This window comes from Phragmites australis, chromosome 12 (assembly GCF_958298935.1).
Source record: "Phragmites australis chromosome 12, lpPhrAust1.1, whole genome shotgun sequence".
Lineage (NCBI taxonomy): Eukaryota > Viridiplantae > Streptophyta > Magnoliopsida > Poales > Poaceae > Phragmites > Phragmites australis.
Window position 1 is genome coordinate 978,765 of NC_084932.1, and position 17,825 is coordinate 996,589.

Genomic DNA, 17,825 nt, shown 5'->3' on the forward strand with positions numbered 1-17,825 from the left:
ACAATCCTTGGCCCGGCTCACCCTAGACCTTGTTGCAAGATGACGATGAAATTTTTTATATTTTTTTTCAGAATTAGTAAAAATATACACCTATTTTGAAAATTTACTTATCTATACGTCTGTTGCCCGTTGGATAGATGATATGAACGGGTGATAGGTCCACGTAGCACCAGATGAGCTCAGTCAAATAGATTTTTAAAGGCAAACCGATAGTAATGGCCGGGTGCCACGTGGACATGTCGTCCATTGAACATGCTACAGGTTCTTGTTGTCTATTCAACAGACGACAAGTGTAGAGATCTAAATTTTTTCAAAATGGGGTGCACAGTTTTGCTAATTCAGAGAAAAATGTATAAATAAAAAATCAGAAGATGACGTGGCAGTTGCTTTACTTCATTTGGGCCCAGTCTCTGGTCAGCCCAGCAACTAATAATAAGCGCTCGAATGGGCCTCCAAAATGCGGGCCCAGTCATCTTGAAAGCCCACAGTTGACTGTGTCTTCTCCCTCCTGCACTCGCGTGCCTTCCTTCCTCCTCCTCCCAGTCCCACTCACTCCGCCTCCTCGCTCCCTTCACCACGCCCCTCTCCTACGACATGGTCAACCTCTGCCCTCTCCTCCTGGGTAATAACACCCCCGGTTCCCTTTTCACTTCGCGTTTGTGATGCTTACTTGATCACTGTAGTGTAGCCGCCACTCCCGATCTCAGTTCACCATAGCAGTATGTATTAGATTTTTTTAGGGGGGAGTAGCAGTATGTATTAGTTTGGGAGTTGCTGGAACATTGGTCAACGCGGGAGAACGATAAAAAGTTGTAGCTTGCCCTTGGAAATGTGGTTGGTGAAAGCTAGAGTAACCAAATCGCGAGTAACAAAGGCTAGCGGTAGTAAAAGGACTCATATCTTGAGGACCATTGCTCTCTTTCAAACAAATTCAGACAGGCGCCAGTGTACCACCGTACCATTAGGGCTTGTTACGATAGGTTTGGATTATGTGCAATGCCTTCGGACTGGCAAGGAGTTTGAACTAATTTTCCTGCCAATCTCAAGGTATTGGGTCTAACCCGAGCATAGCGCCTACCAAACAAGTCCCAGTGGTTCTATTCAAGATTTCCCCCAGATAAAACCTGAGATCGTTACTAGTTGTTGAATTTAGTTTTTTATTAAAACTCGACAGTATTGCATTGCATTTCTTTTGTACCAGTTTGTGTTCTGATGCTTTTTTTTTTGGTGCAGGTCATATTTTTATTTCAGCATAGCTGTTGCTATACTTTCTGGAAGCCATTCTCTTTGGGGGACTTTTGCAATTAGTACCAGTTTCGTGCCTGTACTGCTGGTTTCGCTGTGAACTTGTAATACTGAATTTTTTTAGAAAAAAAAAGAGAGAGATGACCAAATACTGACTTTTTGATCCGTTGCTCGTATGGCCGATCGGAGACCGTGGTTGCGTTCATCTCGTCGAGACGAACCCATTTTGCTATTCATATGTTCATTTCGGGCACTTTGAGACCTGTAGCGAGCCCAATAAATTTAGACCATTCGTTGTTTTGAAAAAAAAAATTAAAAAACAAAGGATAAGTATCGGATGGATCGGTCCTCAACCCGATCCATCCAGATACTTCGAGCGCTCGCATTTTCTGCTTCTCTCTCTCGCGTCTCTCTCTCTCTCTCTCTTGCCGCCGCTGCGCGGTTCCAGCCGCCTCTGCGTCGCCGCTGCTCTCTGCTGCGCCGCCAGCCGCGCCTTGCCGAGAGCCGCGAGCCTGCGCCGCTTGCACCGCTGCGCTGCAGCGCGCGCCGTCGCCGTCGCACCGCCGCGCGCCTGTGTGCCGCGCCGCGTGCTGCCGCGCTGCCGTCCGCCTGCACGTCGTCGTGTGCCTGCGCACTACTGCTGTGTGCTCCATGCGCCTCTGTGCTAGCAGCTGAGTGAAACAAGCAAGCAAGTAACAGCCGGCCGAAGCAAGGAAGCCAGGAAGAAGAAAGGAAGAAAGAGAAAAGAAAAGAAAAGAAAAGAAAAAGAAAAAAGAGAAAAGGAAAAAAGGGGAAGAAGAAAAAAAGAAGAAGGAAAAGTTGGAAATTTCAGAATTTCGTCGGATTCGTCGTCAATCTTTTCGAAGGAGATTTCTCGGTAATTCCTGGACGATTGTGGTTTGATTAAATCAAATAAGTTAATTCGTGTCGTATCATTTCATGTGATCAATAGTCTGATTCGTTTCGATAATTGTTATTGATTCGAAGATACGACATCCGAGTCGAAGTATTCGATCATCAGAGCGAAGTCTAATTAGTAAGAATTTTAGTTTGACTCTGAATTGGAAATAGTGTGTCATTTCATGTGATACAGTTTTCTATTCGGTTGTTCGGAATATCGGTGTAGACGCGACGTTTTCAGGCGTAGGATTGACGCTTCATATTTTATGTGTTTTAAATGTGCTTTAGTTCTAATAGTATGCCTGTACAGGTGGTACTATTTCCGGACGTTCTTGATCGAATTTTCTTCATCGTCGGTAAAGGCAAGTGAATGTATTGTATGACTATGCTTTAACCTAATATTGGGTTGCCTACATTTTTTAATTACAGTGCATTCATCTAATCTGAATGACTGATTCTGGGCTGAGTACTATGTTGTTTACGTTTCCAGAAGTTTACTCGATGATTGATTTATGAAGTGCAGTAGGCACGATATGCCATTCTGCAGTTGTTCATTAGTGTTGTATGCAATGTTTTTTTTGAAGTCTCAAGCATATTCCAGAAGTTATGTTGGTTATGCTTGAAGCACGTCATACATATACATCTCATGCATTGGAAGTTTGTCGTCGTCTTCTGGCCGCGACCGTACCGGTACAGCACCGTATGTCACCCGAGGAGGGGTACGGTGCACACCCTTACGTTACCCGAGGAGGGGTAAGGGTGAGAAGAGCATGGCATGTGCATGGTTATGTCTTCTTGTGAAATTCAATGAATTATTCATATCAAATCTTGTTTCCTTTAGTTAGCGTGTATATAGATATATATGCGGCTCTGAAGGCTTATACCAACCGAATGTTAAAATGTTTAATGTTATCGTTGGACTTGCTTAGTCATAACTGTTTCTCCTAGTGTTGGCGGTCTGTTTCATTACTAGTTTCTATTTAGAATTGTTAGCACATTCAACTGTGGCTAAATAGCTTTTTGTTAAAGTACCTTTCACTTGCTGAGATTTTTGAATCTCACCCGTGTTTTCTTTACAGGTATGTTTAGATGTTGACGTGCATTTTGGGGATGGATCTCGGTAGCTGCACACACTAACTTATCACGATGTCGATAGCTCAACCGGTGTATACAAGTGGTGTGTCTGATGGTCCGTCATTTGTTTTTGTTTATGTTGTGGTACGACGCTGGTAGCGTCGTGGCGGACTCTATATATATGCTGGTTATATCTGTTTCTGCCTGCCTGTGATATTTCTTTTGGTCAGTTATACCTCTCTATAGAGGAAATACTGCCAAAATTTCATTTTTTTTAAATAAATAGGCTTGGTTGTAAAGTAGGGTGTTACAGCTTGGTATCAGAGCCTAGGCTTTAGGTCCTAGGTAATTGAATGATGAACCTGACACACTTGCACAAATAGAATGGGTATGGGATGCATTGCATTGCATACGTCTCGTTTATCTTTGTTTGCTTATGTTCACTATCTCAGATAAGTACTATTGAAGTTGTTTGTTTGATTGTCCATATATTCCTTAGTGTTTTATCGTTGATATATATTGTTAAGTTGTTGGAGTCAGTTCCGTTGGAATGGTGAAATTGTCAGGGTGTTAAATTTGTTACCTTGGCCATTAGAACCTGAGAAGCTTCAGAGGATCAATAGTATAATTGTTGTATAGCACTGCAGATGGGGTAAGTGGAGGGCCCCCATGATGCCTTTTCTGCATTGCCAGGTGAGGTTGACCAAGAGTTAGGTTTGCGATCCAATTATCCACATACAGAGCGAATATTTTGGGTACGAGATGGACTGGCCCCCATGTCATTGACCCTAACTATTCGTTCTCAGAATGTCGGAGAAATGGATCGATGTGTGCCTTACCATAGAAGATAAGGTGATAATGTTTTCAACCTAACCATTAGAATGGTGTAGGATTTTTTTTCCCCCATGGAGTCGGGGCGATCTTTTGCCGATTGAGTGAAGATGTGTTGATAGTGAGATCCTAATAGGGTTTTGGGAGTTTTTCTAATCTTTTGCTAGACTTGTACCCTAGTTGTTGATGTTTTGAGGATTAGTTAACACCTCGTGTTTAAGTTGAAATGTTTACATATCTTATGTGTCAGTTTCTTTAATATCTGAGAATAATCTTTTGTGGTTGGAATATCTATGCATGTTTTGAAATGATTATTTGAGGTAGTTATTTTGGTTAAGTTAGCCTTTGTGGAATAGTCCACTGGCTATGGGAGTTGGAGATATCGATTGCGTTGAAACAACTGATTTGTATCGAAGTGATGCTAATGGAGCGACATCTTCCTTAAGGATGCATCAGTTGTTTCAAACCTGTTTTATGAGGTTTCACGATTGGAATACCTAAGGTTGGCTCTTGCGGGGCTGAGGTAGAGATTTTGGTTGAAACGTGTTATGTTTCTGATATCACTTAGCTAAACCTGTCGTTTGCTTTGAAGTTTGAAGCGAAGAATATACTTGAGTTGTAGGAGCATTGCCGTTGTCAAGGGTTTGCTGAATAGTCTATGACCTATAACATCATGATAGGATGCTAAGTTGGCTTGTCATTATTGGAGCATTATCAATTAAACCTGGTGAGTTTTGCTCGTTGAGTGAATGTTGAAATTTAAGGTCGCCTGAACTTTTCCTGACCTAATCACCGAAGGTGTTGTTAGAGCTTGTCATGGTGTTTTATTGACAAATTTTTAATGTGATTCATTCTAGAACTTTGTTTCTTGTTGGCTCTTGTGGAGTGAATGAAGTTAAAGAAGTAATTGACTAGTTTCTGACTTGAAAGTTTTGGATTTTTGTTGGTGATCCAGTTCTCTCTAAGGATGGAGATTTGATTGAGAGATGCCTGAGTAGGTTTACATACTGGAAGTTTGCCTCTATTGGGAGTAAGTCTATCTAAACCCTGGTTCAAGGGAAGAGTGGGGTTCATTCCGGTATTTAAATGCTGAGATTAGAGTTATGTTTGGGAGCTAAGGGTTGCTCCCCTGTTTAAAGGAGTGTTGTGAAAGAGGATGAACCATTGGGGTGTATCTTTGTAGTTTTGTTGCTGTTCAGGAGAGGGTATGCCTTCTAAGGACCCGGAGAGAAGCATTGTATGCTAACGCTCAACCCATTGATGGTAAACTGGTGTTTCAAATGGTGTTTTCTAAACTAAATTCGCTAAATAACTAAATTGGAGTTGGATTAACAGGGTTGAGTTTGTAGAAGTCATATTTTCAACCCTCTCCATGAGCTTTCCACAGTGATCATCTTGTCGGTTAGATTAACCGATGTCTTTTCAACTTTTGAGGAGGATGTGTTTTTGCATGCAATTTTACTTTGAAGAAGTTGTGGCATGGTTACCGATAGTATGACTGTCCTGGGAATGTGAGCAAGATGTGAAGTTCTTTAGTATGCCAGTTTAGCATGTTTCTGAATGTACCGGTCAACACAGCTTACCTATTGGTGCAACTGCCTCTGGATGGAAGTGTTTTGGTATTCAAGATGGAAAGTGCAAGTCTAAACCTGTACCATGAAGGACAAGTCATTAGATGTTTTGGAAGGATTGAATTAGGCAAGTGGTTGTAATCTCCTGATCACCCCTTCTAGACTTGGTGATATATCGGGATGAGAATGACCAACTAGAGGTTTATATCCCAATTGGGGGTTTCGACCCGAGTTTTTGGAGTTAGCCAAACAATATTTTTGGTGTGATTGCATCCACCAAAAAGGATGTTGCTGGGCAACTAATGCTTTGGTTTTAGACCTAGTCGAAGAGAGTGTCTCATGATTGGCTGGTATAGTATTAGCAGAAATGTTGTATGTTCTTGGATTCGTTTTCCCTTCTAAGAGTGAGAAGGCAACAAAATGGTAAAGGCCGTCCAACGTAACCGAGATTCGGAGTTTTCTTGGATTCGTTGGCCATTACCGACATTTTATACAAGGTTTTTCTTTTATTGCAAAGTCTATGATTAGACTTACTGAAAAGTGTGTTCCATCTGTATGGACTGATGAATGTGAGAACAATTTCCAAACTTTGAAGAATGAGTCAGCGAAAGCTCCTATTTTGGCTTTGCCCGAGAGTGGTAAGCGTTTCACAGTTTACACCGATGCTTCTCGGATCGGACTTGGCTGTGTGCTTAAGCAAGAAGGTCGGGTAATTGCATATGCTTCTAAACAATTGAAAACTCATGAACAGAATTATCCCACTCATGATTTAGAATTGGCTGCAGTGGTTTTTGCCTTAAAGAGTTGGAGGCATTACCTGTATGGGGAGTCATGTGATATTTTCACTGATCATAAGAGTCTCAAGTATATTTTCACTCAGAGAGATTTGAATTTAAGACAACGAAGATGGTTAGAATTAATCAAAGACTATGATCTGACAATTCAGTATCATCCAGGGAAGACGAATGTGGTAGCAGATGCTTTTAACAGAACAGGTGTTCCTAAAAACCATAATGTTTATACTGTTGGATTCGAGCCGGATGAAGATTTCTTTTGTTTTACTAAGTACGTTGCAGCTTGTGATGTCTGCCAACAAGTAAAGGCTGAACATAAAAGACCTGCAGGATTAATGCAATCCTTAGAAATTCCAGAATGGAAATGAGAACATATCACTATGGACTTCGTTGTTGGGTTGTCTCGTTCACCTCGAGGCAGAAATGCTATTTGGGTTGTCGTGGATAGGCTTACCAAATCCGCACATTTCATTCCAATAAAGACAACCGGTTCGGCACATGATTTGGCTCCCTTGTATATCAGGGAAATAGTGAGGTTGCATGGTGTGCCAAAATCGATCATTTCAGATCGGGATTCCAAATTTGTATCTCAGTTTTGGCAGAGTTTGCAAAGTGCCTTGGGCACAAAACTTTCCACCCTCAGACTGATGGTCAGTCAGAACAGACTATTCAGACTTTGGAGGACATGTTTCGTAACAGACTATTCAGACTTTGGAGGACATGTTTCGTACTTGTGTCTTATCTTGGAAAGGCAATTGGGAAGATCATCTGGCCTTAGCAGAATTTGCTTATAATAATAGCTATCAAGCAAGTATTCGGATGGCTCCTTTTGAGGCCTTGTATGGCCGAAGGTGTGTTTCTCCTTTGTGTTGGGATTCTGTTGGAGAGAGGTCACTACTTGGTTCAGATTTGGTTCAGCAAACATCAGAAAAGGTATACCAAATACGTCAGAACCTGTTGGCTGCTCAAAGTCGACAGAAGGGCTATGCAAATATCCGGAGACGAGACCTAGAATTTTCAGTTGGTTACTATGTTCTTCTCAGAGTGTCGCCAACAAAAGGTGTTGTACGTTTTGGTATCTCTGGAAAGCTTAACCCGAGATACATTGGTCCATTTCTAATCACAGCCCGAGTAGGCAGTTTGGCGTATCGTCTTGAATTACCAGACTCAATGAGTGGAGTACATAAAGTCTTCCATGTTTCTATGCTAAGAAAATATCTGAGAGACCCTGAATATAAAATTGATGTTGAATCAATCACGATAGAGAAAAATCTGACCATAAAGTGCCACCTGGTACGTATTTTGGATTCCTCAGAGCGAGTTATGAGAAGGAGGACTATCAAGTTTGTGAGAGTCCTTTGGACAAATCAAACAGAACGAGAAGCTATTTGAGAACTTGAAGAACGAATGCGCAAGGAGTATCCTAAGCTCTTTGAGACTGGTGAGTCATAAGTTTTGAAATATTTTACCTCCATTCCTTAGTTGCCATGGAAGCAGCAGAATTCGGGGACGAATTCCTTTAAGGGGGGGAGAATGTAATACTGAATTTTTTTAGAAAAAAAAAGAGAGAGATGACCAAATACTGACTTTTTGATCCGTTGCTCGTATGGCCGATCGGAGACCGTGGTTGCGTTCATCTCGTCGAGACGAACCCATTTTGCTATTCATATGTCCATTTCGGGCACTTTGAGACCTGTAGCGAGTCCAATAAATTTAGACCATTCGTTGTTTTGAAAAAAAAAATTAAAAAACAAAGGATAAGTATCGGATGGATCGGTCCTCAACCCGATCCATCCAGATACTTCGAGCGCTCGCATTTTCTGCTTCTCTCTCTCGCGTCTCTCTCTCTCTCTCTCTTGCCGCCGCTGCGCGGTTCCAGCCGCCTCTGCGTCGCCGCTGCTCTCTGCTGCGCCGCCAGCCGCGCCTTGCCGAGAGCCGCGAGCCTGCGCCGCTTGCACCGCTGCGCTGCAGCGCGCGCCGTCGCCGTCGCACCGCCGCGCGCCTGTGTGCCGCACCGCGTGCTGCCGCGCTGCCGTCCGCCTGCACGCCGTCGTGTGCCTGCGCACTACTGCTGTGTGCTCCATGCGCCTCTGTGCTAGCAGCTGAGTGAAACAAGCAAGCAAGTAACAGCCGGCCGAAGCAAGGAAGCCAGGAAGAAGAAAGGAAGAAAGAGAAAAGAAAAGAAAAGAAAAGAAAAAGAAAAAAAGAGAAAAGGAAAAAAGGGGAAGAAGAAAAAAAGAAGAAGGAAAAGTTGGAAATTTCAGAATTTCGTCGGATTCGTCGTCAATCTTTTCGAAGGAGATTTCTCGGTAATTCCTGGACGATTGTGGTTTGATTAAATCAAATAAGTTAATTCGTGTCGTATCATTTCATGTGATCAATAGTCTGATTCGTTTCGATAATTGTTATTGATTCGAAGATACGACATCCGAGTCGAAGTATTCGATCATCAGAGCGAAGTCTAATTAGTAAGAATTTTAGTTTGACTCTGAATTGGAAATAGTGTGTCATTTCATGTGATACAGTTTTCTATTCGGTTGTTCGGAATATCGGTGTAGACGCGACGTTTTCAGGCGTAGGATTGACGCTTCATATTTTATGTGTTTTAAATGTGCTTTAGTTCTAATAGTATGCCTGTACAGGTGGTACTATTTCCGGACGTTCTTGATCGAATTTTCTTCATCGTCGGTAAAAGCAAGTGAATGTATTGTATGACTATGCTTTAACCTAATATTGGGTTGCCTACATTTTTTAATTACAGTGCATTCATCTAATCTGAATGACTGATTCTGGGCTGAGTACTATGTTGTTTACGTTTCCAGAAGTTTACTCGATGATTGATTTATGAAGTGCAGTAGGCACGATATGCCATTCTGCAGTTGTTCATTAGTGTTGTATGCAATGTTTTTTTTGAAGTCTCAAGCATATTCCAGAAGTTATGTTGGTTATGCTTGAAGCACGTCATACATATACATCTCATGCATTGGAAGTTTGTCGTCGTCTTCTGGCCGCGACCGTACCGGTACAGCACCGTATGTCACCCGAGGAGGGGTACGGTGCACACCCTTACGTTACCCGAGGAGGGGTAAGGGTGAGAAGAGCATGGCATGTGCATGGTTATGTCTTCTTGTGAAATTCAATGAATTATTCATATCAAATCTTGTTTCCTTTAGTTAGCGTGTATATAGATATATATGCGGCTCTGAAGGCTTATACCAACCGAATGTTAAAATGTTTAATGTTATCGTTGGACTTGCTTAGTCATAACTGTTTCTCCTAGTGTTGGCGGTCTGTTTCATTACTAGTTTCTATTTAGAATTGTTAGCACATTCAACTGTGGCTAAATAGCTTTTTGTTAAAGTACCTTTCACTTGCTGAGATTTTTGAATCTCACCCGTGTTTTCTTTACAGGTATGTTTAGATGTTGACGTGCATTTTGGGGATGGATCTCGGTAGCTGCACACACTAACTTATCACGATGTCGATAGCTCAACCGGTGTATACAAGTGGTGTGTCTGATGGTCCGTCATTTGTTTTTGTTTATGTTGTGGTACGACGCTGGTAGCGTCGTGGCGGACTCTATATATATGCTGGTTATATCTGTTTCTGCCTGCCTGTGATATTTCTTTTGGTCAGTTATACCTCTCTATAGAGGAAATACTGCCAAAATTTCATTTTTTTTAAAAAAATAGGCTTGGTTGTAAAGTAGGGTGTTACAGAACTATTGATTAAACTTGCTTGACATGAAGAGCACTCAAACAAATACGACAGAAACAGAACACAGCGAAATTTCTCTTGAAGACGTTGCATTGGTTCTCTCTTCTTTTTATACCTGAATATCAAGTCTGCCTAGAGGATCGTGTTAGCGTTAGGTATTCATTTAATGAGATTGGCTCCGTTTCTTGAGCCACTGACTTCATGTTTGGTTGAACTTGCCATAGAGAAGCATCCGCAATTCCGTAATTTGATTTTTTTTTTCATCATGCAACAGATCTGCTTGCAGTATAACTGCAAGTCTGCAACTTGATTTGATTTTATAAAAAAAATAAGAACTTGATTGTGACTTTGTGATTGCACTTGCAAATCAGTTTTCAATGTGTTGTCATTTGGTTTAAATCTGTCATAATCCTGGTACGTTAGGCACCTATATTTGACTCGAAGTTTGATACATCATATATTGAGAAAACTATGTTATGTTATATACATAATTTATTTCCTTGACGATACATACATGTCCTTGTGTGCCCCAAGCGTGAAGTGAAAAGATTCGCTGATCTAAGTTCTGATGAGACTAGTGATTTATGGCTTACTGCAAAGGAAGTTGGTGTACGGCTTGAGCAGTACCATAAAGCATCTTCACTTACATTTGCTATTCAGGTGAGGTCTATGCTTCAATGTTAATGTTGTGGGGAGCTTATCCTTTCAGTATTCAATACCAAATTTATACAACATAAAAGAGGTGACCTATTTGGATTCTGATCCTGGGTCTAAAAAATCTGCTATGCATGCCATGCTAACTCATTTTTGCTATTTTACTCTATTCACACCTTTGATTAGTTTGTTATGAACTTCTCTTTCACGTTATATTCTACGAATGAAGAGCATGAAGGTACTTATTGACAAGGATATTACTTATCAGGATGGTCCTTAAGCTGGTCAAACAGTTCCACATGTCCACATTCACATCATCCCGAGGAAGAAAGGGAATTTTGAGAAAAATGATGAAATATATGATGCAGTTCGTGGCATAGTTTTTTTATCAATCTGGTTATATTATGTCTGACATTTTATCAAATAAAGCTTACCCTTTTCCTTGCTTATAGATTGATGTGAAAGAGAAAGAATTAAAGGAGAAGCTTGATCTGGACGTTGAGAGGAAAGATAGAACCATGGAAGAAATGGCTCATGAGGCCAATGAGTACTGTGTTCTTTTCTCCTAGAAGTACATCTAGTATAATAGTATACATTTTCTTAATTTAGCTCGCTGTTTTCAGAAATAAGCCTCGTTACTTCTTGTCCTCCACTGTGGCAATTCAGTTGTCGTTGCACTGATATTTTGGTGTTCAATGATCTAAACTGGTATGGTGGTCTGTTATGTACTATGGAGAAATAGTTATCTGTTGTAAGGAATACATCCTTGTGCTGACTATCCATTATGTTTGTGCTTAGAAGAATCTTGTCCGACAGTGGCCTTTTCACTGCATAAGTTGTTTATTAGCATGATGTTTCTGTTTATCCATGCATCCCTCCAACTTTCAAAAGTTAAGCTGACTCATGAATACAAGATTTCCGACGATCTCTGGCTCTAGTTCTGGCTAAACTTTATTCCATGCCCATGCTTCTGACTGTAAGTTCTTGAGAGCCCAAATTTTCTGATTGAAATCATGCTGACTGCTTCAGCTCTATATCTTTTTGTAGCATAGTCCTTTTGAAAAATATCGAACATGGTTTGCAATTTTCTTCTTTTTTCTCTTTCTTGTTTTCGTCTCCTGTGAACGTCTCTTTGGTAGAGGTTATGGTCCATTGATCGCAATTGATGTGACAAGAATGTAAAGAGGGTACTCATTTTGCTTGGTCTTGAGTGCTAATACTTGGGCTTGCGTTACGCATAGGTGAAGATATCTCTTGTAACAGGTTAAATCATAACCCCCCTTTTGCTGATTTTCATCTTGGATTTGATTAACTTTAGTCACTTTCAACTTTTTCTTTGTGCTCTGCTTGGTATCGGGATAACTTTGTTTCATTGGAGGCACCTAGTTGGAGGCCATTGTCCATTGGCAGCCTTGGACTGAATAACTCTGAATTTATTTATGTCTGTGTCCTGAATTGCAGCTCCCTTTGCCCAATGGCTAGTGTGGTTTCGTTATGATGTGGGGAGCAACTGGGACATGACTAGTGTTTGCACCAGGCCAGCCAGGGGAGTCGTTATGCTGTCTTCTGCCGTTTTCTGAAGACATTGCCGCTTTTCTAGGTAACCTTCAAGTGCTTGCCCTGGACTTCTTGGCATGATTCATTGCAGAAGTAGTTGTTTGGCTATAATTTTAGTGCTTCAGGTATCCACTAGGCACTAGCAAATGCATGTCGTTTTCTCCTGGTCTTTTCTTCCGAAATTTGCATCCTGAGTTCACATTATGCGTATCTATTATCAAATCAGAATTTAGACCTTTTTCTTTCGACGGAACATTGTGATCACACAAAATGGGTTAAACTTTTTTGGTTCACCCCAACATTACTCACTTGTCCGACTGTTACTAAGCAGTTTTGGGTTGCATCTCTGCCGACTGTTGCTAAGCAGTTTTGGGTTGCATCTCTGCTACTGCTGCTGCTGCTACTAGTACGGTTTACACTGCCCTCTATCTCACATTCTCACTGAACTGTACGGCTACTGTGAAGAACACACCATTGGCGTGTACGGTTTGGGACAAATCCTGTCCATGACAACGACGATAGCCATGATCGTCGCAGCGTCGACGCCCGGCCGGACGACGAGGCTGAACACGTCGTCTCCGAGCTTCGTCACCGGTCTGGATGCCACGCCGGCGTTCTTCCTCGATATCCTTGCCGCCTCCTTGCCGTCGCTTCTGCGGATCTTGCAGCTTCTCCTCGAGAAGGAGCCCTCGATTCGGAAGCTGGGAGCAGCTTGCAGGTGCTGGCAGCCATGGCCTGATGCAGCTGCGCCAGCTGATGTTGTCATGTAGACCTCTGCCTCATCGCTGCTTTGCAGAGCGGAGCACTTGCTCATTGTGAAGCGTTGTTGTTGTGACATGGGAGACTGCTTCTTCTTGTCGAGGCCTTCTTCCATTGCTGTGTAGCAGTTCCATCGGTCGTGCAGGCTGAAAAGCTGTTACAATGGAACAAGCGTTTTCACCCTCATTTTTTTTAACGAACGGCACATGACAGTACCAATTTCATTAAATAAAGCAGGAGTAAATACAATTAGCCCTGGGGGGCTACCTACGGGAGAAAAAAAGGAAAAAGATAACCACATCAACTACAATCAAAACGATTATGAGCCAACGGAAGAAGAACCGCAACAGCATTTTCACCCTCATTACTTGTAGTGGTTTTGCTCAGTCAAAAACTAACGGCGAAAGAACAGTGAAACAGGTTTAGGACTTTAGGGATCATTTTCTGCTTGTGGTACAACTGCGTGACATTGCAATTTGCAACTTGCAAAGAAAAGGTTTTAGGGTAAGATATAAATATGTGGCAAAAGAATAAGACATGTAATTATTCTTTTCTTATGGAAACATTTTTGTTTTGCTTGTTTTTGTCAGTAGTTGCATTTTCCTGGAATGTTTCCTATTAATTGGCCTAAATCTTCTGGTGAGTCACCAAATCTTTGAATTAGTCTGTAGTAATAGTAGCTCATTGAACAAAATTAGGGTAAATGCATTTCATCTGAAGACTTGTAAGGCTGTCATTTTCTGAGAGAGGGAAAATGGGACGGCGTGATTACTAATGAAGATTGCAAAATTGTGAAGTCAAAACATTTGTGATTACTACATGTGAACTGTAATTTCTTTGATCAAGCTTTAAGGATTGGTAATCGATTTTACATCAACTTTGTACTGCTTTCAAGAAATTAATCAACAGGAAGAAAAGAACACTGTAAAGGAAAGCCTCGAGTACAATCAATGGATGCATCATGTGTAAATAAGATTGCTAATCTTACTTTTATATCTTAATTATTAAGGCAATAGAAAACGATCTTTAGAATCTCAGGAAATGCATGTACCTTGTCTACGTGGCTAACAAGAAGAAAGGTAATGTTACCCCCAGATGCAGAAAGCTGATCAATCACCTGTGGCCTGAGGGACAGAAGAGGCGTGCCTTGTCCATCCATGAGCAGCAGCTCGCCGGCGCAGAGCTTTCGCCGCCGTGAGTAGTTGTCGACGCGGAAGACCAGCCTACCCCCGCCATCGTAGACGGAGAAGCCGTCTGTCCCCTGGAAACCGATGCTGGATCTCTTCCAGACCGTGTACGCTTCCGGGCGATCTGCCGGCGCCGGCGCAGCGCGGCGAGCACGGCCGCCGCGGCCTGCGTCTGAAGGGTGTATTCTGCCACTCATGTTGCTGGGGTTCGGGAGGGGAGTGAGATGGAAAATACAAGGAGTGGTACGTGTGGCGAGAGCAGTAGGATTGACGTGAGGGAGCAGGCGTCTCAAGTCACAATCTGTGGCTTTCAGAATTTATTTTCATGGCATACGTATACAGATGCTCGTTGAATCGTGGATGCAGGTCACGACCCGTCGGATGATTTGCTACTGAAAAGATTGATATCATTATTAATAAAATGTATAATCATTTGAGTTAATAATTATAGGTCAGAGTGATAAATAAGTAAAGCTACTTCTTATCGGTGGCGAAAAAAATACGTCGCCGTCCATTGCTCGCCGGATCAGCCGTGAGCCCTTCACCGCGGATCACCGTTTCCGTCCAAGAAGAAGGAGAAGGGCATCCACCTTTGTCTTGAGCCCGCGCGCAACAAGTGCAAATCTATAGATGCGAGGTCCGTTTGATGCTCTCTACCTTTCAAGCTAACTGAAAGGGTTTATCCAGAAAAGAAGGATTGCTTTTAAAAACATTTAGGGTCTTTTTAAGCAGAAGGTAGAGGATTCTCTACCTTATGGTTTCATTGAAGATCAGAAAATAATACAAAATTAATAAATAAATTAGGAGTTAGTTTAACTTTGAACTAATTCTTGGGAATTTGGATCACAATCCCTCTTATGATGTTATCCAAACAGGTCCTAAGAGGTGTATTATGTGAGCAACAACTAAGCCTTCCAGTCATTCCTTTCATCAGTGGAAAGTTTCTTACTTTTTGTTCATATTTCTTTCCCCAAGTGATGAGAAGAAAGTCTTGACCAATGGCGGATCCAGCATTTTAATAATGGATGTACATAGTTAAAAAGTTGCTCAATGACCAAATTATGTGGCACATTTGGTCCACTGAGAGCTAGAGGTGAAAACGGAACTAATTGTAACACCCTGAATTTCTACAAACTCGGATTGCTATCAACTCCCAACTAAAAACCTATTAAGCCTGAATTTACTAGAAATTTCGATAGACTTTCCCCTATATCGGCCTATTTTCCTACACAAGATAATTTCACAACCAACACAGGATATTCATGAACAAATAGTAAGCATAACAATCTAAGACTAGTACCCGATACAACACATGGACCCGATACATTCAACCAAAACAACCACAAGCTGCTTAACTGACCAACTAGCCAAACACGACGCTAAAGAGTTATGGAGACAACTATAAAGTGATTTATGTGATCACTGCCATTACGTGATGATATTTTCCTCTTCCGCATATGCCGCGATCAGTGGTACCTAACAAACAAATGAAACATAAGAGTGAGAAAAAACACTCAGCAAGTATAGTAATGAAACCGGAAGAACGGACACGTCAATGAAGAATGGAAAATACTGGGTTTTCCTTTTTCTTGAAAACAACAATAAGATAATAGTTTCCATCGGTACGGACAGTCATGAATTTACTTTGCGTTTACCGGTAGAACCGAGTAAGTAGGGCCAACACTTACTCATAGGGATATGAACATAAGAACCAAATTGCACCGGTATCACTGGTAACTTGAATGGAATGTGAAGGAGTAACTTGAACTGGAAACTAGAATCTTGAAACACATTCTTAAACTTGAATCACGTGAACATAAGAAATCTCAAATATGGAATGAACACGGTTGCAAAGAACGTTTAGAAATAATCAATGAGCAAATTGTGCCAAAGCACGGGTTCGTCTTGCCTTAACCGTGGCGAGAAGTCGGTCTCCCACCGCTAGCACCGACACTCCCAAAACCCGAGGAACAAGATCATGCTTAGAAATTTTCCCAAAACGACCACGTGACTATACGTTGGATGTCGGAACTACTCTCTCTGGCCGAACCCCAAAATCCCTGATTCTTACGTTTCCAGGAACTTGGCCAATCCACTAGGTTGCTTGCTGATCGAGCCATAGCTTTAATCCGCTTAACTAACGACTGTCAGTCAAAACGGCTGGAGAATCTACAAGGAATTTCCTACGACTTTGCTTCATGGCTTTTACGCGACATCTCACTCTAACCGAGCCGAAACAGATAATTAAATTATTACGCTGAAGAAACCTTACCGGACCACAAAATGATTTAAACATCTCTCCCTAACTGCTTATCCACCTCAAGTAAGATTGGCACCACTAGAACAATATTGACGAGTCTTGTGATTGTCGTTTTAAACAAAAGCCGAAACTAGCACCAAACGCTTTTAGCTTTCCAACTAAGCGGATGTATGCCGATCAGACTAACCATCCTCAAATTCGGTGACGTAAACAACCATCAAATTCATCTATGAGCAACTAAAGACTACGAAGATGTTACCCTTGACGCGTGGATCCGGTGAAAACTCCGAAAACCCTTTCTTCCTCATTTCCTCTTCTCGTTTTTCTGTTTTGCTTCTTTGTCCTTTCTTTTCTTTCCTTCCTTCTCTGCTGCTTGCCTCCCTCTCTCATAGAAGTAGCACGACGCAATAGTGCAGCTGAGGCACTGGACGACGACTGCGCACGTGGCGAGGTGGTTGGCGTCGGCACGATTGGTGGCACACCAGCGAGTAGCAAGGGCGGTGCGACGGTTGGCGCATGAACAGGCAACAGCGGCGGCGGTGGCGACGCAGCACAACAATGACAAGGGGCAGTGGTTGGCACATGCGATTGCAATGGCGACCGAAGGCAAGGTGGTGGCTGTGACGGCCGGAGTCGGTGATGTCGGTGGTCGACACGGTGAGCAGCGGTGTCGACGGCGGCCTGTAGCACGACGGCCGAGAAAACAACGGCGTGGCATGGGTGGAGTCGAACCGCGGTGCTCGCCAGTGAGGTCAGCGGCGCACGGCGGCGGTGGATGACCCAGAGGGTTGCGACGATAGACAGCGAGCTAGGGTTAGGGTTTGGTCCCAGGTGTGTGTGTGCATGTGTGGGTTTGCTCGGGATCGGGCTCGACCCTTTTATGCGGCGGCCGGTCGACTAAGTCAGTCAGCTGCCGATTGTTTTTTTTTATTAAATCAATGGTCTAGATTTGTTGGGTTCGTTACAGATCACCGGATGTTCGAAACGAACGTTTGAATAGCAAAATGGATTTGTCTCGACGTGATCTACGCACCCACAGTCTCTGATCGTTCATCCGAGCTACGAACCGAAAAACCCACATTTCGCCCATTTGGAATTTCGCGCGGAACATCATTTCTTTTATAATTTTTGTATTACACTTTGCACATTACATTTCCCAAAACTCGGGTATTACATTCTCCCCCACCCTCAACTGAATTCAACCTCGAATTCATCATTTACATTACTCACAGAGAGCAGCTTGATATGAACGAGAACACTTCTACATGATGGACAT

At 42.3% G+C, this 17,825-nt stretch overlaps 1 protein-coding gene, 2 long non-coding RNA genes and 1 pseudogene across 6 annotated transcripts; 3 read left to right on the forward strand and 1 right to left on the reverse strand.

Annotated features, from left to right (window-relative positions):
- Nucleotides 1–371: 371 nt before the first annotated feature.
- LOC133887236 (bifunctional bis(5'-adenosyl)-triphosphatase/adenylylsulfatase FHIT-like) lies at nt 372–11,588 on the forward strand (annotated as a pseudogene).
- On the forward strand, nt 1,548–3,968 carry LOC133886077 (uncharacterized). 2 transcript variants are annotated; one of them, XR_009903330.1, is made up of 3 exons: nt 1,556–2,122; nt 2,456–2,517; nt 3,225–3,968. It is a non-coding gene; the product is annotated as an uncharacterized LOC133886077 (long non-coding RNA). The 2 variants fall into 2 exon arrangements; XR_009903329.1 differs by lacking the exon at nt 2,456–2,517 and having other exon boundaries at nt 1,548–2,122.
- LOC133886908 (uncharacterized) lies at nt 8,181–10,037 on the forward strand. 3 transcript variants are annotated; one of them, XR_009903474.1, is made up of 3 exons: nt 8,181–8,724; nt 9,058–9,124; nt 9,827–10,037. It is a non-coding gene; the product is annotated as an uncharacterized LOC133886908 (long non-coding RNA). The 3 variants fall into 3 exon arrangements; XR_009903475.1 differs by having other exon boundaries at nt 9,058–9,119; XR_009903476.1 differs by lacking the exon at nt 9,058–9,124.
- A 1,018-nt stretch (nt 11,589–12,606) lies between the features above and the next one.
- LOC133887538 (protein LURP-one-related 8-like) lies at nt 12,607–14,529 on the reverse strand. The gene is made up of 2 exons (XM_062327526.1): nt 14,220–14,529; nt 12,607–13,256 (listed from the first exon to the last, which is right to left on the reverse strand). Exons 1-2 carry the CDS (start codon nt 14,484–14,486, stop codon nt 12,798–12,800), a joined length of 726 nt encoding a protein of 241 aa, XP_062183510.1. The 5' UTR covers nt 14,487–14,529; the 3' UTR covers nt 12,607–12,797.
- Between the last annotated feature and the right edge of the window lie 3,296 nt (nt 14,530–17,825).